At 43.4% G+C, this 21,818-nt stretch overlaps 1 protein-coding gene across 2 annotated transcripts; it reads left to right on the top strand.

Moving 5' to 3' along the window:
- Window positions 1-1,579: 1,579 nt before the first annotated feature.
- ret (ret proto-oncogene receptor tyrosine kinase) lies at window positions 1,580-21,102 on the top strand. 2 transcript variants are annotated; one of them, XM_041947476.1, is made up of 20 exons: window positions 1,580-1,707; window positions 11,356-11,601; window positions 11,841-12,134; window positions 12,416-12,654; window positions 12,743-12,938; window positions 13,029-13,228; window positions 14,146-14,428; window positions 14,721-14,852; window positions 15,290-15,400; window positions 15,535-15,648; window positions 15,776-16,020; window positions 16,116-16,263; window positions 16,383-16,490; window positions 16,573-16,787; window positions 17,185-17,307; window positions 17,387-17,457; window positions 18,023-18,160; window positions 18,316-18,415; window positions 19,051-19,198; window positions 20,110-21,102. In XM_041947476.1, the coding sequence occupies exons 1-20, from the start codon at window positions 1,635-1,637 to the stop codon at window positions 20,265-20,267; spliced, it is 3,342 nt and encodes a 1,113-aa protein (XP_041803410.1). In that variant the 5' UTR covers window positions 1,580-1,634; the 3' UTR covers window positions 20,268-21,102. The 2 variants fall into 2 exon arrangements, with proteins under 2 accessions (XP_041803410.1, XP_041803411.1); XM_041947477.1 differs by having other exon boundaries at window positions 19,051-20,206.
- The last annotated feature ends 716 nt before the right edge of the window (window positions 21,103-21,818 follow it).

The raw sequence follows: 21,818 nt of genomic DNA, 5'->3' as shown, positions 1-21,818 counted from the left end.
CCTTGTCTTTATTGATTCTCATTGAGCTTATGTCTCAGGATACATATGGAAACCTTATCCCAGATGCAGTGTTCTCATGCAGACCGCTCAGCTTCTCATATCGTATAATGATCTCCACCTTCTCCCTTGATACAGCATTTATCCTCCTATATAGTGTAAATGAACAGTGGAGTAAAGTATCTTTTAAAATGCTAGCATCAGTTTCACATATGAAGACAACATAAGACCTTAAGGAATGTGACCATTTTCAGACCTTTACTTGGACATTTTTTTTAGCAGTAACTTTATTTCAAATGGATATTCAGGGTTTGATCATGTTGTGTGTCTGCGACAACCAAAGAATAATAGCTAATCTCTTTCTTTCTCTTAGTTCCTCCTCATTTCTAACTTGGCTTCAGTCATGAAGTGAAGGACACACCTTTGTTTTAGCCTATACAAATGAGACAGACTGATTAAACCCAGGACAGCAGGCGCAAATATAAGAAAGGTGATGCTATGTTTCCTCCGCTTGGTGAAAGTTGCTGGAGCTCCAGAGGAGCCCTGCTGTCCTCTCCGCAGCCCAGCGAGCTCCACTGCTCCATGCAGGGACATTGATTGGAGAGCGATCGCTGTGTGAGTGACTGGTGTCCTGCCCCGAGGCTGCAGCAATGCATCACTCCACACTATCCAGTCACAGAGAGATCCTTCACTGTGACACAGCCTTCAGCCTCAGACACACACTCCTGAGACCTGAGAGGGGAGAGGTCCCGCAGAGCTTGACCAGAGCCACACAGCTGCTCTTATGGCAGGTAGCTGGTTTTGTTCTGGCACTCAGAGCTGTCATTTATGAGCAGATAGACCCTGTAGATGTCTGGTGGAGTGTCATTAGTCTATGTGGTGTTCAGGGCTGCAGCTCAGCAGTGAAATGGTCCATCACTTTGCCAAAAACCCTGTTACCTGCTCACTGGCAGCAGTTCATTTGATGCTGGGCCACTCATTGAAACCTTTTAAAATGACACTTAAAAAATGTTTTTTAATCCACTCAACTAAATATATTAATCTCACTGGTGCTACTGAATGGTGTTAAATGTGAAATAATGATTACTTCAAAATAAAATTCAAACATTACAAGTCTGCTATAATAAAGCAGTCATTAAAGTGGACACACCTGAGAAGCTTGTGTCAAAAAAAAAAAAAAAAGAAAGAAAGCGCCTGTACCTTTAAAATGCACCATCACGCATTTAATGATAATTGCTAATAATTTTCCCCCCGCGGAGTGTTAATGAGACGACTGACCTGCTGTTAAATTATGCTCTTAAATTTCCTGTAGACGCTGAGCCGCCTGCTGCTGCGGAAGCAGCGGGGCAGTGAGTGGTGGAGCAGTGAGTGGTGGAGCAGTGAGGCAGTGAACCTCCTCCCCCTGGTCAGCCAGTCAGCCCAGCAGCAGCCACCGGAGCCGCACGCTGCAGCTCGTCTGTGGGACTCCGAGGACTCGATCCGGCGGCGCGCACAGGACGCACACTGGCTTATCCACCGCCTTCATTTATTTAACACGCTTGGTTTTTTTTAATCTCTCTCTCGCTCTGATTCGTCGTTCAAAGGAACTTTTCTGAACCTCTTTTTCATTCAGAAACTTTCACTTATGGTTCGCGAATATGGGGTCAAGTTGTGGTTTCTCTCGGGGAAACATCGCTGTGGTGCTGCTGATGCTGCTGCTGCTGCTGGACGGTAAGGTTCATCATCAGCTTCACTGTTCATGCTGAAGGAGCACATGATGAAGTTGTGAGCGATTTTAAATATACGTTGCACTTGAGAAGGCGATGTTTCTAAGTGGCTTATTTGCAAATGATGTGGATAATCATGCATGTAATGTATTTTTTTTAAAGCCTAAAAAAAAGTTAATCCAGAGGAGAAAATCTGTAATTGCATTTTCTTCATACTTACTATCCTCCACCCTGTTTGAAACATTATCTGTTTATCAGTTTTTGTTTAAGGCATCTTCATGTCTCGCTCTCCTGTCAGACAGAAAGCCAATCACTTGTGGTGTGAGCACAGCAGGAACTAAAATACGTCTGGTTTGGGATGCACTTTAAATTCACAGAATTTATGAGTCCCTGCAAAACTGACAATCATAGGTGGGGAAAAAAAGATGAAGAGAGGAGGAAATGCAGTGAGGAAAGATTTCTGAGCTGAAACAAACACAGCCAGTGGACCTGAAGTCTTGATGGCAACTGACAACACATGAAATTGGCTGCTCTTGTGTGAGGCCTAAATTGCTTTGCTAAATTGCAACATTTTGGAAGCTGAGTGAGTTTTAAGGCTTTTCCGAGAAGTATGTGAAATGGCACGAGCACAATGCCGGCACTGTCTCACGCTGCAGAAAGTGATACTTGCATTGTGCGCTGGTTGTTATGTGTGGTATGACACGCTGGAACCCAGAGTCAAATGAATACAGCCATATATCATAATATTATAATCCCATTCACAATCCCACTGCCCAACTGTACCAACACTGTCCTCGCATGCGGTCTAAATTTAAAGTGTCTCTCATGGCTCTGGAGTGTGCAAATCTCAGTGTGCAGCAAGTATGTCAGATGTGGTGCTTGGACAAATATAGGCCATTGTGTGGAATTCCTGAATTTGTTTTTGGGCTTACAACTAGTCTTAACAGAGGTTACTATCAGTGCTTTCATCGGCGGTATGGAGTGTAAAAGTAACATTAGCATTGCGGTCCTTTAGTGGAGCTGGGATGTGAAAAAGGGGTTCATTTTCATGTGAATGGCCTGGCGATATTTCATGGCTGCAAAAGTGGGCTTACAGTACCAATAAACCCCAGTCCTACGTAATCGCCCAAGGGAGCAGTTTCCTGCAGTGTTGTTAAGATGATTAATGAAATTTTTAAGGTGCCACAGTTGTATGTAATGTTCTCTGGTTGTTTTTCATTGTGACAGACAGTGTAGTTCAGTGCAGTGCACAGGGGCTGAGAGATTCACATCACACTTCCAGTAGATGCTCCTGTCACACAGCCTACATGCATTTACACCTCAGTCCTGCTTTGTTCTGCATGTACTGCCGCTGAACTGAAGCCTGATATTTATAGACGAACACAGTGGCTCTAGTTCGATTTCATATGTCAAGGACGTGCTGGTAATTAAATGGGTGCTGAAATCTACACCCTGCGTATACGCGGCGCCCCTCACCTGCCTGTTTGTTGCAACAAAAGACCTCCACTTGTTCAGAGAGGAGAAGAAGCGAGCCGCGGGCAGGTGTGCAGCAGCTGCTCCTATCTCTGGGCAAACACTGGCTGTTTGTTTTCTTTAGGAAAATATCGCCTGTTATACAAGTGCACACACCGTTCAGATTGCAGGTCCGACCTTACCTGCTCTCAAAATGACACATCACATTGATTTTGCTGTATATGCTCAAGCTGATGATTTCGTCTTTTGGAGGATGTTCCGACGACTGGCAGGCATAACAATATCACCATTTCCTCCATTACACAAACGTTATTTAATCACCACATTAGTTGTAGAAATGTGTGGGTCCTCGTGTTGTGATGCACGTTTTGTATTTGACACATTTGAGTTTTCATCTCCATATAATTCCTTGAATATTTGATGGAAAGTTACCAATAGTTGCGTTGTTTGTTGAGATGCTATAGTAAGTGCTTGGTAATTCACATCGTCACTGTTCCAGGTTGCAGGTTACTGATTAGTTTAGTGTTTCTTGCTGAGGTAATCAAACAAAGGAAATTGGCAATCAGAGCTCACTATGAGAGTAATCAGCATTTTTAAATGTGGCAGCGCTTACGAGTAGAGTTAAGTAGAAGAAGTAAAGCAGTTCAAGACGTAAATGAGGGTGAATCTGAGGCTGGAAGCTTTGTTTATGCAGCGAGAGACAATGGGGTTGGCAGCAGTTTGGATGTAAAAATGTTTGCAGTCCTGTTTAAGAAGATCTGACGCACGGAAATGTTTTGGTCAGCCATGACTCGTGTAGGATTTGAACTTTTGACGTGAGGGAGAAGCTCGTTGTCTTTTGTTTGCATCTAGAACTTTTTGAATTGACCTTTGATTTGTTGATGTTTTGGAATGGAGGCTGGCCAATGAGATCTCGGACTAGTCGAAAGAGATGATGAAGGCTTATGCACTGCTGTCTTTGCAGAGGTAAACCGAATGCTGCCGTGTGTGACTAAACCTGGTGAAAGCCTATTGAAATTAACTAAATCCTCTTAACAGACACGTCTGTGTAATCCATCGCTTCCCCATGAAGAGCCACAGATGTTTTCACATAAAAGCATTGATCCGTTTATCTTGCGCCGTGACCTTGCTACTGTAGCTTTGACCCTGCTTTGCCCTCTGACCTTTGAAACCTTAACAAAGGAGCCATCTCCAGGGATGACCCCACTGTCCCAGAGGAGGCTGTGCCTGCCGCTGCTCCTCCTTCCCCTTGCATCAGAACGATCATTTTCATCAGCATCTTTTGCTTTTGAGAAGGACCAGGCCAATAAATCTCATTTGTTTCATGCTGCTATTTGATTTAGCTCCTTATTACATTATATGATTTAGCAAAGCTTCTGTCTTGTGCTGCCTATGGTTGCGTTGTAAATCTTGTCAATTTTCTATTCTTGCTGTCACTATGTCTCTTTTAGTATAATTGGAAAACATCATGATACAAGTTGTTTGCTGCAAAGTTTGTCTTTTATATTAAATTGTGTAAACATCATCACTTCTCTTTGTGTCTTAGGAAGAAAAACTTTCTGTCAAAGGTGAAATCATTTCTTTACTTGTCTTGTTTTTGGTGTTTAGTTATTTTTTAATAAGACTGTGGCATACAACATGTCTCACCAGGCAATATAAAACCACAACCATCTGGCTTCATCTCACCCCCACCCTCTCAGCCCCTGAAAGGACAATAGGCTACAAATGCTAAGAAAATCTACCCCCCACCCCTCATTTTGTACAGGGAAATCAAAACACTTAATGAGCAGCAGCACCCAAGCTTTCCTGTTGGATACCTACTGGGGCCGTCGGTAAAACGTTGCATCATCCCTCCAAGTTTTGTTAGGATCAGAGCGGTGATGTAGCAGTTTCAGACACTTTGACTTTCAATTACAGCTCGTCCTTGTGCCAGCTTATGCATTTTTAATGACCAAAATGTTGGCAAAAAATGCATCAGCCCATTAAGTTTTTGACCAAACTGGACTAGTGGTTTTTTTGAAATATGTGTCTGATGGAGGGACGCCACCCACATTATTGCTTCCATTGCTGAGAGTCCCTACCTCTAACTCTGGACTGTTGCTTCTGCGGCGGCCGGCGTTGCATGGATGGCGCTCCCACCTGTCAAAGCTCTCTGCCTGATCCTCTAGTCAGTTCAGGGTCACACTTCCCTCTCATGCACGGGCAGAATCTAATTTGCTGTGGTGAAAGGACAAGGAGACATTGATTGAAATTTCGCCCTCGGGGCATTTAGTCCTCTCGTTTCACATGGGTCTCGACAAGTTATTTTCCAGTTTCTAGCGGTGCACGCTGTGTTTGACCCATCATTTACAACAATGAATGAAACAAAGAAGGAGCTCTGCTCATTTGATTCCACGAGGTCGTGTGCCGCTGCAGACCTGCATCTGGGTGGATGTGTGTATTTTGCAGTTTCATAAGTGCTAAGATGTACCAGGTTTAAACATGATCATCTAATTTGCAAATCCATTCTAATGACTGTGAAATAAATTAACATTTGCAGCAACAGATCTGCCAAATTTCTCTCAACTTCAAATCTCATCTAAACCCTGTTTCTTCTTGTTGCTGCCTGCCTCTCCTCCGCCAGCCCCACCCTAGCATCACTCTGTGTCCATTTGTCTGATCCTTGACTTTACTGAAGTGGGCAAACATGTTGGGAATTATTTTTCCACCAGCCTTTCCCTCCTACCACCACCTGCCAGTGCCAGAAACCTTGAAAGCCTCGCTTCCATTTGCGCTGGAAGATCAGCGTCCTCCATTCCCTCCCATAAAGCACCGTCCCTCCCTTTGTTTCCATAATGTAATCCATCAGATTCACTGTAACACTCGATGTGGTGAGACACAGTGTAACCAGCGGTCAGAAGCTAATAGTACTACTCATCTCTGCTCTTTTTAGTTAAGGTGCTCAGATTATCTCAGGAATGAAGTGTTGAAAATGAAGTTTTAACGGACTAGTGTGAAGTTTGGGGGGGATCAGTTGGTAGAAATGGAATATAATATTCATAATTATGTTTTCATTCCTGAAAATAAGAATCATTATGTTGTGTTATCTTACCGTGAGCTCTTTGAGCCCACCATGTTTTTAGCCGTGCTAGCTGCATGGGTCTGGGGATAGCTAGTTGCTCTGTCAGTTATCACTTTGATCCACACTAAAATATCTCAACAACCTTTGGATGGATTGTACAGAAGTTCATGGTCATCAGAGGATGAATCCTGGTGACTGAACGGATCCCCTGGCGTTTTATTCACCACCATCAAGAGGCCAACATTTCAGTCTGTCCAGTGCTTCGGTTTCTGACCAAAGGAAACACTAAAAGTCCCCTCAGCCTCAGCTGTACTTCATATTTCGTGCTAGTTAGTAAATGTGAGCATGCAAAAATGCTAAACTATGATGGTGGACATGGTAAACGTCACAGTGTTAGCGTTGCCATTGTGAGCACGTTAGTATAATGTAACTGATGTTAGCGTTTTGTCCAAAGCACTGTGTGCATTAGTAGACAGTCTGCCGAATCGCGTGCTTTGTCTCTTTGTTTGCACGCTGTTGGTCAGAAAGTCCTTGATTCTCTAGTAAACTGAAACCTTCATGACACCTGTATCACTGAACTAAAAGCAAATAAAAGCGACTTCACTCTATTTGCCACAGGCAGATAATGTCTTCGCCTACTTCTGTGCCGTTACCACCGCTGTAATGAGGATGCAGATGTTTCATCAAAGCAGTCTAATGACTACTGAATCAAACTCAGTCTGGAGCTCCATAATGTACCACATGTTCAATTTTTGATCCACTGTCATTCCCACAGGATTTCTTAAACCGAATTTGTACTTGCAGCTAATCCCTGAGGAGATGTTCTATTAGATTTCTTGATGACTGATGAACACGGTTCATTGGATCTCAGCTCTTGTATTCTCAGAGGGCTAATTGGATTACAGTATGGGCTAATTGATTATTCTGTTACGGTATGCATCACAGTAAACTGAGTAATCTACCTGGAGCCTGACTACCTCCTCCGAACTGAGATCAGATATCATGTTACTCTGATGAAAAGTTTGATGGCTGTGTCATCATAACAGGAAATGACTGTCTTTCCTTATGACCCCTCATTGTTAAGAGATTGAGAGGATCACAATCAGGACTATATTAAATCCAGGTTCGGGATCCAGTATGATATGACGAAGCAGTCATGCATACTGGCAGAGGAAACCAAGAGGGAGAGATTTCATAACATTATGATCAATAATAGCTTTCATAAGTGGAATTATAGCTCAATGTGCAGCTTTTTAGTTAATTGAATCCTTGAAGAGAACCATTCCCATAACTGTTACATCTTTGAAAGCGGAGTAATCATGATAGGCTTCAGAGTGATTATGATATTTATTGTATTTATATCGCCATAATATAGCTGGGTAAAATGCTCCATAATGCCGCTAGCTACAGCTCCTTTGTGATAGACGATGGATTATTTGAAAAATGTGGATACTGATGGACTGAATTGTGGAGTTGGCTGTGAAATTAAACCCGTACAGTGGATGTAATATTTCTGTGGCCGTGCAGCTATAAGCGAGTGGGTCCGTGTTATGTGCAACGGAGATGATTGCACACATGCAGCCATCAGCCTTTCTCCCCGTCCGTCTCATCAGTGGAAAACAATCAGCATCACTGTTGATTAGTACGGTTATTGATTGGTCTGCTGCCAGATACACGGCCTTCCCAATAGGTCGTTACCAGGGACGGATGCAGCGGACGTTGACCTTGGGAGAGAAAGGGCACTGGGCTGAGCTCTCACAGCAGGAGCTCCAGTCTACGAGCAAGATTAGTGAGAGGATGAATCACACGGCAGCCAGGCCAGGGCACTTTCCCTGTCTGCCACACTGTTGACAAGGATGCTCAGCGAGGACGTCTGGGTGGGAGATCCAGGTTTTGTTTCGCTCAGAGGGAGATTCACAGGAGTAGATTAGTAAGCCTATGGGTTGGTCTAGCACATGAGCTCATAGCTGGTAAATCTATCAGCCGAAGCACGCATTGAGCTAATTGAGTTCCTGTCTTTGTCTGGGGCGACGGCGAGGGCGTCCTACCCTATCAGCCACGACCGGCCCGAGACACGCTGTGGTCTGTGGCTGACTGAGCACATGGTTTCAGATTTTGTGATGAGCTTGTGTCCTCTTTGTCCTTCCACAGTTAAAATATGAGACAAAACGGACAGAGGCCATAATTAACTCGAGGAAGCTGCAATCGTGAAAGGCTTCCAGGAAGAGCGTACGTGCATAGATGAGTCAGAGGGTTTTCCACTGATGTTGTTTTTGTCACCAAACAAGCGACGTATGGGTTCAATTTCGCTATCCACTCAGCAGTACATGATATCTATTGTAAACACGGATTGCTACAAGAGTCCTCCTGTTCAAACACTGGCTTTGTTTGCAAAATTACTTACACCAGCTTTTGAAGAAATGACAGTGTGTGTGTGTGTGTGTGTGTGTGTGTGTGTGTGTGTGTGTGTGTGGCAGCTCAGCATCAGTTTTATAGGTGTTTGAAGGCTGTAAAAGGTCTGCTTATGATGGTAATGTTTACACACTGTGAGTTATGGGAGGTCAAGGCTGTGCAAGAAACAGCTTGTTGTCCATGTACACATCAAAACACGAAAAGAGTATGTTTCAGTGTTTCCAAGACATACACACACATAAAACCTGCACTGCATCATTCTTTTTTTGAAATCATTATCTGTGCACGGTCATACGAGGTGAAATCTCATTATTAGCTGTATTTCCGTCATTCTTGTGCATCATTTAGGGAAGGTAATGAGTCACGCTTTTGGAAAATCTAAATCATGGCTTCACAGACCAAAGATGCCATTTGCTAAGAGAGGCCTGCTTGATCCATTCAATTAATTAGTTTTGATATAAACTGCTCGCTTTCTGTTGGCTTCAGTCCTGGAAAGAAATTGAATTTTGAATGATATAAACAAATTGTGTTGCACGGGGTCCAGTCACCGTGGCTTCGAGCCAAGCAGCATTCGTAAATGTGTTCAGCTCCCTCTGGTTAACACGTTGGACCCTCCAGTTTTATTTGTAGAGCTGCTGTCATCTGCTCTGTTTGATTCATGATGGTGTCATGTACAAGATATCTGTAGATTGAATTAATTTCCTGTATTTATCTAATAAAGGGCTGCAGAAAGTAGAAATAGTTTTCTAGCTTGTTAAAGATACAAATGAAACCAGAATCGTTAGCATGTTATCAAATTAGTGCAGCGGTCAGTCTAATAATGGATTATGATGATGATAAAGCTGCAGTTTTCCTCTCATTCTGTGTCTGTGTCAGTAAGAGACTGGCTCCCTCTAATGGCCATTTTAAGTGCACAGCTGGAGGCCAACACTGAGATCGATCAATTTCCTGCATGTTGTATTTGCACATATACTCTAAATTCAAAGTGCATGCCTTGCTGAGAGTTACATTTCAAGTGTTTAACAGGTGTTAAATCATGTTATGCTGCTATAGTAAGGCCATCCATCCATGCGTTGAGAGACTTGTTTCTGCCCCCCAAGTCTCTCAACGCTGCACAATTTAATTACATTAGAAAAATTTCAGTGTTTTGAGCCCAAATTGGCTTTTCATCAGGTACATAGGTGTCAAACAACCTCAGGTGTGTGTCATTGAATAAATAATCTCAGTCCCTGCCCTGGATGTGGCTACAACCACAGGCTCAGTACATAAAGCACTCCAAGCCAGACCCAGTAAGAATAAAATATCAGTTAATTGAATACTGAAACCACTCTTTGCACCTTTTGTTTCTCTGTAGCATAAACCAGGTTTGTTTGTTTTTTTATTTTCATGCTCCTCTGGTCTGCTTTGAAATCTACAGCTTGATGTCTTGCTTGATAACATCCCTGACTCAGCTCAGCTGGAAATAAACAGTCATCACTGCAAATAATTTCTCCTTTTTTAGATGAAGGTTCAGGTTTGTCCCTCACAAATAATAGCTAAAGACACGCAAAATTGATGAATGAGCTATTCCAGTCCCTGCTTTATATCAAAGAATGTGAATGAGAAGTTTTTTGTGAATCTTTTATGTTTTACTGTTTGAAACAGAAACAAGAAAAAGAAATGTAAACGATGTAAACAACGATGTGTGGTGAGCAGTTGTGATCCTTTCTGACAGCAGCCCAATAAGTAAATCATTTTGGGTGGCATCTAACAGATCTACATACCTAACCGTGCGAAAAGCATAACTCGAAGAAATTATATTGTAGATTGAGGAAATGGAAACTCATCACTGAAATCTGCATCATGAAACTGACCCCATCATGCAGGATTAACAGACTGCTGTTTGTTTTTGTCCCTGCAACACTTTTAATAAAAAGGGCTGCGGCCTCCCCGAGTGTATCTCCATCCTTCAGGAGGGACGGCCACATTTTATCCATCAGCTCAGCCTCCTGTCATCCAACCCCCGCAAAATTAAATCAATGTCTGAAACCAGAGCCGAGGCCTCAACTGCACCAACAGAAATAGAAAATCAAGTTTTGCTGTCTGCTAATGACATTAGTGCGTTCCCTAAATGGTCGCCTACCGTGGTCAAAGAGGAACATAACAGGGATATAATTACAGGAGGAACACTCACATCTCCATTTTCCTGTAAAACACACAGCCTGCTATAGCTCTTTATAGATTAGCCCAACACACATGCCTAAATACACACCCCACACTCCCCGCTGGCAGGTAATGATTCATTTCTCCCCCGTATCATGTTATCCCTTGTAATTAAACTTCTCAAGGTGAACACAAGGAGAATCGGAAACCATGTTATTGACCATATGAGAAATTCATTAAAAGAGCTGCCTAAGTGTCATTTGAGCCCTTCTTTCAATTTCCGCCAGTGGGAGAGATGAAAGACCTGTCAGAGGGGGAAAAGACTGAAGCTGTCATATCCCATGTATGTGTTCATTTCCATTCAGTGAGCAGGCGGCATTGTCAGTGGCTATTGTCCCCCCAGTTATAGATCCAGAAAGAGATGTGTGAAATAATAGCGTCTCAGCACTAATGTCGGGCTTTGTTTTTCAGTTATCACGGTGTTTTCCTGAAAGGGAATGTAACAATCCCCCTGTGACTCAGTCGGCTGCCTGTTTTTTAACGTTTAACGTCTTCTGTCTGCAGGAGCAACAGGGCTGTACTTCCCTCAGAATGAGTACATTGAGACCGTGTACGTTGGCCAGCCGGCAGGGACGCCTGTCCTGCAGGTCCACGCCATGCTGCACGGCGAGACCGAGCGGCCGCACTTCTACCTGTGCTGGACGAGCTCTCTCAGACAGCCACCCTACAGCTCCTGGTTCAACCTGGACGTCAACACCGGCATACTGTCCCTGAACAAAACGCTGGAGGAGAGCGACTTCGCCTTGCTATGTGAGTTGGGTACAAGCATTTTAATGGTAATGTATAGCCCCAATCCAGTGCCAGGTATCCTCCACACACGAGAGTAAATTAGTTTCTTGATGTTTACGCTCTTTGCATACTGATGAGGTTCCTTCAGGATGATAATGTAATTGCACGCAGGCAAAAAAAAAAAGAGCTCAGTCATCAAAAGCAGCACTGTCTGAGATTAAAACGCCTCTTGTTTTTGTTTTGGCGCCATGTCTCGTCAGATCAAAAGTCGTGGTCCGTGAAGAAGTTGTTCCTGCATGCCATGGTGTTACCTAACTTCACCAAGAAGTCCCAGTGCATCAGCAGAAACTCCCCCCGCATCACGCTGGACTTTGTCAACGCCACGATGCCTCAGTGTGCTCAGACAGATATGAAGGAGCTATGCTTCCCACACAGAGACACCTCCAACCCCCACATCATGGAGAACAGGTTCCCCGGGGCCCTGCGGCAACTCCGACGTCTCACCAGACTCAACGTCTGCCCCAATTACACCATCTCTTACAGTGTGGAATCAGGTTGGACACATTAAAGAGCGACTTTGTGACATTTGAATAAAGAAATAAAGCATTCTTCCTCTGATGAAGCTGAATCCATAAGTAATAAGACACACCATCCTCAGTGACCAGTATCTTACTGTGGCTAATGTTTGGAAACCTTTGGTAAATTCTGCCCTACAACTCACCGTACTGAGTCACTTGCTTTCTCCACTATTACAATGGCTTAGCATTTTAGCTGAATGCTATTATTCCATTACCATTACCTGACAGCAGGTTTTTGTCGTTCCTCTCGCCTACAGACACCCCAGCACCATTTGCTGTAAATGAGAACACCACAGAGCTGGTAGTGACGGCTCCGTTGGACCGCGAGGAGAGCGAACGCTACCGACTCCTGCTGGTTTGCACGGTCCGGACAGAAACGGTCATCACCAAGGTGGAGACTTCGCTGGATGTTTTTGTCAACGACGAGGACGATAACGCACCGTACGTGAATGGAACAGACACGGCAGATATTACCATCAGCTTCAATCGGACGAAGGTGAACAGACTAACATAAGCCTGGTTTGATCAGTTCGGATTGTTTTCTAGACACAATGTTTGGATTTACCACTTTCTGTTTTTTCCAGGGTGGCTCCTTTGGCACTCTGTTCATCTTTGACAGGGATTTGACCCCCATCTATCCCATAGACCAGAGTCACAATAAGTACGTGGGGAACCTGCTCAGCAGTGACCCATGGATAAAGGAGACATTTGACATAAAAGATACCTTCAGTGAAAAGAAAGCTTTCCCCGGAGGCATTCGAGAGACCGTCCACGACTACCGTGAGTAATCCAGGGACTATTAAAATTCATCTGGTGTTATGATCACAGCAGTTTCTAATATGCATTCTTATGTGTCCCCCTTGATCGCAGAGCTCGTCCTGAAGAGGAACCTCAATGTGACTGAGAACCGCAGCCTGCAGCTGGACTACCTGGTCACTGACACCACCTACCCCGGGGAACAGGGAACAGTGCTGCTACACTTCAACGTCACCATCCTACCGGTCCACATCCGCTTCTCCAACATCACTCATATGTTCACACTGACACGCAGAGCGTCTGTTTATGCACAGGTACTCCTGACTTCTTACCACAGAAATCTGTAGCTCTCTGTCTTAAAAGATAGGTGGACATGCCCATGTGTACTTTCACTGCAATTATACCTCCTCAACAAACTGGTCATGAAGTCGCTTCCAAACACAGACACCTAATTTGTTATCTAAACCTTTGATCTTGAAACTAAAAACAATTTGATTGTAGGTACTTCATTTCTTCCCTCTGTGGGATCAATAAGGATTATTTTATCTTATCCTGGCGCAGTGTGATGCTGTGACTTTGGAAAATAGTCTCTGTTTTTATCCAACTCTGGCTGGGGTTTTTATGCACACTTAGTGAGCAAGTGTAAATGCAAAAAACACCTTCAGACTGATTTTCTCATTAAAATACACTCATGAATACACCACATAACCAAGCAAAGCGATTTAAGAATGAGAATGAGAATGATTTGACTTGACAACATTACTTCCCAACAATTTGATTTCAAAAATAAATCTCAAGTCAGCACTTACATGCTGAAACGCTCATCAAAAGCTCTGGATGAGCCACACCTGAAGGCATCATATCAGCAAGTCTGAAGATGATTAAGATTTCTACTGGAAGAGCTCAGACTTGCTAAAACAAAGCCTTGTAGAGAATGCTGGAAGATACTGAAAAGTTGTGCTGAGGTTAAAAACCACACATACAGACCAGTGCCTGCCTTTGTGCAACGTGCTTGATTTTAAATTCAATATAAAATGTAATTTGATGTGATTTGATCTTAAACATACTGAGAGACTGCCATCTACTGGCTCAGTAACAAACAAACAACAACTGTAATTCCTTCATCAGTATCTCTGTAACACAGTGGTCCATAAAGGTGTTTGCATCATGTCATCCTTCCACTTCAGCGCCCTGCTGTCATTCAGAGTTTCAATGATCCGTCTCCTCTCAGGTCGGCAGAGTCTGTGTGGAGAACTGCCAGCAGTTCGATGGCTTCACTGTCACATACCGGCTCGAGGTGCCCGATAAGAACGTGTCAGCTGACGTGCAGTCCTGCTACACAGCCGTTAGCATCACCCAGGCCCCGGGCGAGATGTGGGGACTGCTGTACGTGAACGACACGGAGGCGCTGCGCAGGCCCGAGTGCCAGGACCTGCAGTACCTTGTCGTAGCCCAGGAGGAGCACACGCAGCTGGAGGCCAGCACGCAGATCCACGTCATCCTAGATGGTGAAGGTGAGACTGCCAACCAAGGTCCACTTTACATTTCACAAGGTTTTAGAAAGAAAGTGGTTTAAATCTTCACATCACAAGCTAACATGTGCTCGTCTTTAATCTACAGAGGCAAAAGATTTGACATTAGTTAGTTCGGCTTTCTCTGGATACAGTGAACGCAGTTTGTGTTTCACTCCCTAACGAAGCCAGCGCCACTGTAGGCACACATGTGCAGACTCTTTTCAACAGTTTTCCCCTCTTCCAGAAGTCTTTGAAAGATTTGGTTATGTGTGTTTTTGGCACTGTTACATAGCAAACAAGGCCAGTCAGGAGAACCAGCAGTTCCTGTCCTGTGCCGAAAACAGACGGCGAGGAGACTGCGAGTCTGTCCGAGGCCTGGGGGCGACGACGGGGAGATGCCAGTGGAGGCAAGGCAGTGAGAAAGGTACATTTGATTTATTGAACACTTTAATAAACAAATATAAGCTTTGCTTTTTGAAATCACATTTTCACATCACAGAACCGTGCCCGTCGTATTTGAAGCCTCAGAGTAATTTATCACTGGGAACATGTTTCCCTCAGTGGTGGTACTGGAACAAATTAAAGGACGAGAACCAACATGTGTGTTCTTCTCAGTAACATCCTTTTTGCAACAGGAAGCAAGAGTCATGGAAAATGTGGTCTTGATTTTTATAAATACAGGCACTAACAACACCATATGATGGCTAAATAAAGACACCACAGTGATGTATTGTTGTTTAAAGCTGCAACATTTTTCAGCTTTAGGAACTAAATTCCAAGGAAAACTACCCACACTTTAAGATTGGTTTGTCATCTGGTAATGTTTTCCCACTCAAGTTTTCCGTTGTGTTTATGTTCCAGGAATATCGGAAAATTATTCCACCTGCTCCCCTGACTTGCGGACATGTCCAGATAGCTTTTGCGATGCAGTTGAAAGCAAAGATTCGTCAATATGCCCACAAGACTGCACAAGTAAGTTTATTACACTGATGGCTTTCTTAACAAATTTAAAGATGTAAAGCACATTTTTTTTCACATATAAGCCTGTAAATAAGACCGCCCGGCTTGTTATATTCACCATGTTTGCTCTTTATTTGTCTCTGAAGAGGAAGCTGTTATTGGTGGTCATGAGCGAGGCTTGAGGAATGGGATCCAGGCTGGTTATGGCACCTGCTACTGCTACTCTGAGAAATGCTTCTGTGAGAAGGAGGATATCGAGGGTGAGCTGTCATAAATCAACTGTATTTAAGTCAAATAAGGGCTCCTGCTTCATGTCGCATTAAGAACCAGATAACGATTGCCGCTTTCTTGAAAAATTACAATGCTGTGCAACATACTGTCCTCCAGAGGCGATATGTGACGACATGTGTAAGACCATCATCGCCACGGCTCTGCTCCTCTCCTTCATCGTCTCCATCCTCCTGTCCTCATACTTCATCCACCGGTACCACAAGAACTCGCCGAAGCCCCCGATCGCCTCTGCTGAGATGACTTTCCGAAGGCCAGCTCAGGCTTATCCCATCAGCTTCCCTGCTAACAACGTACGGCGGGGCTCGCAGGAATCCATTGAGACCGACACCTTTAAGATACCTGTAAGCTGCTTCTTTCAGCCAGAGGCAGACTTTTCTTCAACATGGTATGTCCAACTGATTAAGAGGTCAATAAATATATGTGTTTTTTTCAACAGGAGGATCCTAAGTGGGAGTTTCCTCGTAAAAACCTTGTACTTGGCAAGACTTTAGGAGAAGGAGAGTTTGGGAAAGTTGTTAAGGCAACGGCATTCAGGCTGAAAGGAAAAGCTGGTTACACCACTGTGGCTGTGAAAATGCTTAAAGGTAAGACGAGCCAGACAGAAAGCAGCCAAGCTGGGGAAGTAATGGTGATATATGAGGAGTGAATGTCTGAAGAGATGAATGGTTTCAGCATTATAATCCCCTGTTTTCCTCCGCAACAGAAAACGCCTCCCACAGTGAGCTGCGAGACCTGCTGTCAGAATTCACTTTACTGAAGCAAGTCAACCATCCGCACGTCATTAAGATGTATGGAGCCTGCAGCCAGGACGGTAAGACCTCAGTCCTCCTGCCATCCTCTCTCAGGGCATGTGTGTCGCACATGGAGTCTAAGTGCTGCATTTCTCTGAATAGGCCCATTGTATCTGATCGTGGAATACGCCAAGTACGGGTCGCTCCGCAACTTCCTGCGCGAGAGTCGGAAAGTTGGCCCGAGCTACATGGGCAGGGACGCCAACCGAAACTCCAGCTACCTGGAGAACCCAGACGACAGGGCGCTCACCATGGGTGACCTGATCTCCTTTGCATGGCAGATCTCCCGAGGCATGCAGTACCTGGCTGAAATGAAGGTATTGGAAAACTACCAAAAAACATGAGAAAAGGCCGAAAGTGTTTATGAAACATTTGAAATGGTTGAAATACTGAAACAGTTACAGTAAGTGTCAATTTAAGTGAGTGAAGCTGGAAAGTCTATAATCTATATCTAGAATATATGATGAAGATTCAGCTAAAGTTCAAGCACAGAAAGGAGTTGAAGTGTCAGCTGAAAACAAAGAGGTGAATGAAGTCAAAGTGACGGCTGATGTTTAAGTGATGAAAGCAGCTGAAATGTGTTTTGGTGCAAGCGGTTTAAATTTCAGTTGAAGAGCTGAAGCCCCTTCAGGTGTGTGTACTGTAAGCAGTTGAAGTGTCATTTGGTTGTGGAAGCACTGTCAGGCGAGTTAAATGAGCATGTTGGTCCGGCAGCTTGTTCACAGGGACCTTGCAGCACGAAATGTCCTCGTAGCTGAAGGACGAAAGATGAAGATCTCAGACTTTGGCCTTTCCAGAGACGTGTATGAAGAGGACTCATATGTTAAGAGGAGCAAGGTAAAAAGACAGAAAATTACACATTTCAGTGTATTTACTACAATCTTTTAAATAACGTCAATCAATCTCTGTTTTCCAGGGCCGTATTCCTGTTAAATGGATGGCAATAGAGTCCTTGTTTGATCACATTTACACAACGCAAAGTGACGTGTGAGTAGAGTCATCGTTTAAAAGGAATACTTCATCATGTTTGGGAACACAATTACTTGCTTTCTTGCCAAGAGTTGAACAAGAAGATTGATACCACTCATATGTCTGTATGATAGATATGAAGCCACAGTCAGCAGCCAGTTAGCGTAGCTTAGCATAAAGAGTGGAAACAGCAAGCCTGGCTCTGTCCAGAGGGAACAGAATCAACACCTCGAATGCTCATTTACATCTCGTTATATCTTGTTTTTTAGAATATGTACAAAAACTGAAGTGCAGAAATAACAATTTGTGGTTTTATTAGAAATTAGGTCTCCTGGCCAAGAAATAATTCCGCACGCAACCCCTCATAAAACCACAGTGTGTCTGTTTTACATCTCATTTTTGTATGGATTAAACAAATGAGATATAACATGTTAATTAGTGAGCTCCAGAGGTCCATCTTCTCATCCAGCTCTTGCCAAGAAAGAGAATTTCCAAAAATGTTGGATTGTTCATTGAAGCTACTCAGATGATTCAATTCTCTGTTTATTATAATCTCATGAGGTCCTGTGTTTTTTTCCTCCAGCTGGTCCTTTGGTGTGCTGCTGTGGGAGATTGTGACACTGGGAGGAAACCCATACCCAGGTATCGCTCCTGAACGCCTCTTTAACCTGCTCAAGACCGGCTACAGGATGGAGAGACCAGAGAACTGCTCGGAGGAAATGTGAGCTCCACTCTGTTTCTCTACTGCATCTCCTCGTTCTTGCCGAGTGCAGTAACTCCCCTCCGCCACATTAAGAACAGTCAGTCGTGGAAAATGACTGTCGGGGGGATTAAATGATACTCACTTCACCCGTTGTGAAACTTTTTCCTCTGCAGGTATAACCTCATGCTTCGATGCTGGAAACAAGAATCAGACAAGAGGCCGACGTTCTCAGACATCAGCAAAGAACTGGAAAAGATGATGGTGAAAAGTCGGGTATGGTGAAGCTATACAACACATTATAATAAGTTATTCATATTCCTCCACAGGAAAGAAGTTAGGAGAAGCTATCAATCAGCCTCTTTCCATGCATTAGTGGCGCAATTCTGACAAAACTTCAGTGATGCATCACTGAGATCAGACAGTTAGATGTTAATGTTTTTTGCCTTCCACTCCCTTTGGATCTGCAGCTGGCCCAAAGTGAGCAGTTTATTATTATCTGGTGGACACAACATGTGCACTGCCTCACTGTGTGATCTGCCACTCTTCCCAAATGCCTTAGATACCATAATTAGTGTTTGAAGAGCCATCCTAAAATGTGGCCTTGGGCAGCGTAATCACAGAGCATACCAGTCAGGCTCCTGCTGCTGAAGTGAGGCTAAATATAGAGCGTTTAAGGACGGGGGAATGCAGACATCCCAGGAAACAGCAGGCTGCTTCTTCACTGTTATCAAAAAGAGGTAGCGGCCACCTCACTTGATGTAATGAGTAGAAAGCATTTGCACAAATCTTCCCCAGGATCTCCTTCAGTTGATATAACCACACTGCATGTATCTGTCCTTTAGCCTCGGCGTGCTGTGACCCAGCTCCTCGCTAATTAGCCTAATCACACCTTCATCTGCTCTTGTCAGGATTACCTGGACCTGGCGGCGTCCACGCCAGCCGATGCCCTCCTGTACGACGACGCCCTCTCTGAAGAGGACACACCACTAGTGGACTGTAATAACGCCCCTCTCCCTCGAACCCTCCCCTCCACATGGATTGAAAACAAGCTCTATGGTAGAATCTCCCATGCATTTACTAGATTTTAGAAACAGGACACGCAACACAAGCTCTCTTTTTTGGCAAAGTTGTGATTGGCTTTTCCGTAGTCAAGTGTGTGTGACTGTGATCGAGGCATGCCTTTTGCTGATCAGCGCTGACATATCTCCCATTTCATCGTAAATGAGAGGCTCAGTGGAAAAAAAAAAAAAGATCTTGTGTCTTGACTTGTTTGGTTTTATTTGGACCTGCTTCTAATGTACATGAATGCTGACCAAAAATGCTACATTTGTAAATACTGAATATACCCTTCATTCTAATTTATTTGGCACCGCTCGTACTCATGCTTCATCTGCATTTTATCTGTAGATAGTCGCTCACTCTTCTCACACCGTGACGTTTCATCATCATTTCATTATTTGCATTGGAGGAAATGGTGTGTCACATTTGAAACAGGTCCTCGCTCAATCAATCACTCGCTGTTGTTTTTTTAATTCCAGATTGTCTTAAATCTCCTGACTTTCTAATGTATATTAGCTATTAATCTATGATGATCTCACAATGCTGAACAGGGGAACAGTAAGGCTTTTGAACGCAACTCTCAGGTGACTGATGAAAAGCAAAGGACATTTTGGACTTGTCGTCCCACCTGCATTTCTGAACAATTAGAAGGGCATCACTGGTCAAATATAGGAGCACGAGCAACACCACAGCCTTGATATTTTATACAAAAAACCCAATAAATAAGAAATGATATGATACTTTACTGTATGCAGTAAATACAAAGCTACAACTTTACACCTCTGAGAGTCAAATTGGGACTTGTCTCAGAGACGGGCACTACAGAGTTTGATTTGAGAGCCTTACTGTCTGCTGCACGCTGTTAATCTTTCACTGAGTGCGGAAAAATGATATGTTCTCGTTTTTAGGCATGTCATACCCGAACTGGCCTGAGAAGAGCCCGGTACCGCTCAACAGACATGATGCCTCTAATCCAGTCTTTACAAGATATGCCAATGATAGTGTTTATGCAAACTGGATGGCTTTGCCTTCACCCGCAAAAGCTGTGGACAAGCTTGATAGCTAAAGACAAACCAACACTGTAGAAAAGATGACTAATTGGTAGATGTGTATATTTCTATAAGACTGTACATATACAATCGGATGCTAAAGTTGGTTCCCTTTTATTTCTGTTGCACGGGTATTCAGCGTTTAAAACTGGGGTCTTTATGCTGCAAAAGCGGCTGGATCAACGCTTCATTCAGCTCTTCAGTATGTTAATTATTACCTCACGGGTCATGTTGGCCAAGTTGTACCACTGCATGACTATTGTACCAGATTGTATGCCAGTGTCAATGTCTTTTAAGTGCCTGTGCCGCTTCTACAATAGCTTCCAATTATTAATGTGCGACTGTGAAGATCTTGTTCCAGCCCAGGAATTAAAAGGGGACGTCTTTACCATCACCTGTTGTAGACAGCTGGGATTGAGAGGACAAAAGCAAAATGCTGAACTTGTTCTGAAAATGTAAAGTTTCTACTTTAGAGGACTGTGCTCCTCGAACTGTCAAAGACCCATTTTGTGTTTCTCCCACAAGATGTTTCGAAGCTGTTCTTGCCAAAGAAAAGTAACGCAGACATGTTCAGTGAACAGTTATCTTGCTTTTGTTCTTGTTTGTTCTGTTTTGTCGTTTCTTTTTTTACATGAAAAATATCAACTAGTGAGTGCTACTCCAGTGTAAAGGACATGAGACTTAATGTAGATTGTGACCATGTCCCGTGTCAGACTACAGTTCACTTTTTGATTCACTGTAATGGCAATCTTTGTGGAAAAAGTAAGATTATGTAAACTAATGAGTGTTATCATTGTTACGTTGTTATTATTTGATTATGTTCCAATTAATAATAAACATTCAAAATGTGCAGTATGTCTGTTCACCTCATGTCTCTGAAAATGGGTCATTAGCCTCTCTATGTGATTTGTTAAATGCTGCCTCTTTTTTACAATGTAAAAAGTACAACTTGATGGTGCACATCTATTATTTTTAGAACATTACAACGTAGTGCTTAGCCTCAGTTCACCTCCAGGCATGATTTGTTCATTATACGCTGCAGTTCTGAGAAATGTTTATTACTAAATTATCATCAGTCACTGGCCTGGGAAGCATTTATCCACAGAAGCCACTTCATGTGTAATGATGTGGAATAATGCTAATTTTCTGTTCCTTTTCCATTTTTACTGAGTCTCAACGCTGCTCCGCTCTTGTTTTGGCTGTTGGCAAATATCGAATATTGAGAAGCTGCTAAAGGTTTTAGTTATTCAGGTTTTAGAGGCAGAGATTTGGGTTTCAGTGTCATTTTTCTCACATTTAAGCATAAGGTTCAATAGCTTGTTTAATTTAGCCTTAGGTTTTTGAATAAAGATGTCTGATGTAGGTCGATGATATGTTGGTTCTAGGATGTAGGATTTCTATTAGATGACCTGTCAAAACATTATACCCCTCGCCCTCATCTCCTTCATCTCTTTCATCATCAGGATGTTGACCACGCTCTGTGTAGAGTATTGATCATGATAGCTCTGTGATGGACTGGTGGCCTGTCCTCGGTGTCTCAGTGCTTTCCACGTAATGTGTGCTGGGAT

The sequence above is a fragment of the Chelmon rostratus genome, chromosome 11 (assembly GCF_017976325.1).
Source record: "Chelmon rostratus isolate fCheRos1 chromosome 11, fCheRos1.pri, whole genome shotgun sequence".
Taxonomy (NCBI): Eukaryota; Metazoa; Chordata; class Actinopteri; order Chaetodontiformes; family Chaetodontidae; genus Chelmon; species Chelmon rostratus.
Note: the sequence above shows the minus strand (reverse complement) of the source record. Positions and strands in the feature narration are given on the sequence as shown.

Bases quoted from the DNA above. Each gene is read 5' to 3' on its own strand.
- ret (XM_041947476.1), top strand. From the start codon at position 1,635: ATGGGGTCAAGTTGTGGTTTCTCTCGGGGAAACATCGCTGTGGTGCTG. The intron at 12,135-12,415 runs GTTGGACACATT...TCTCGCCTACAG, and splicing joins CTCTTACAGTGTGGAATCAG to ACACCCCAGCACCATTTGCT. The intron at 14,853-15,289 runs GTACATTTGATT...TTTATGTTCCAG, and splicing joins GAGGCAAGGCAGTGAGAAAG to GAATATCGGAAAATTATTCC.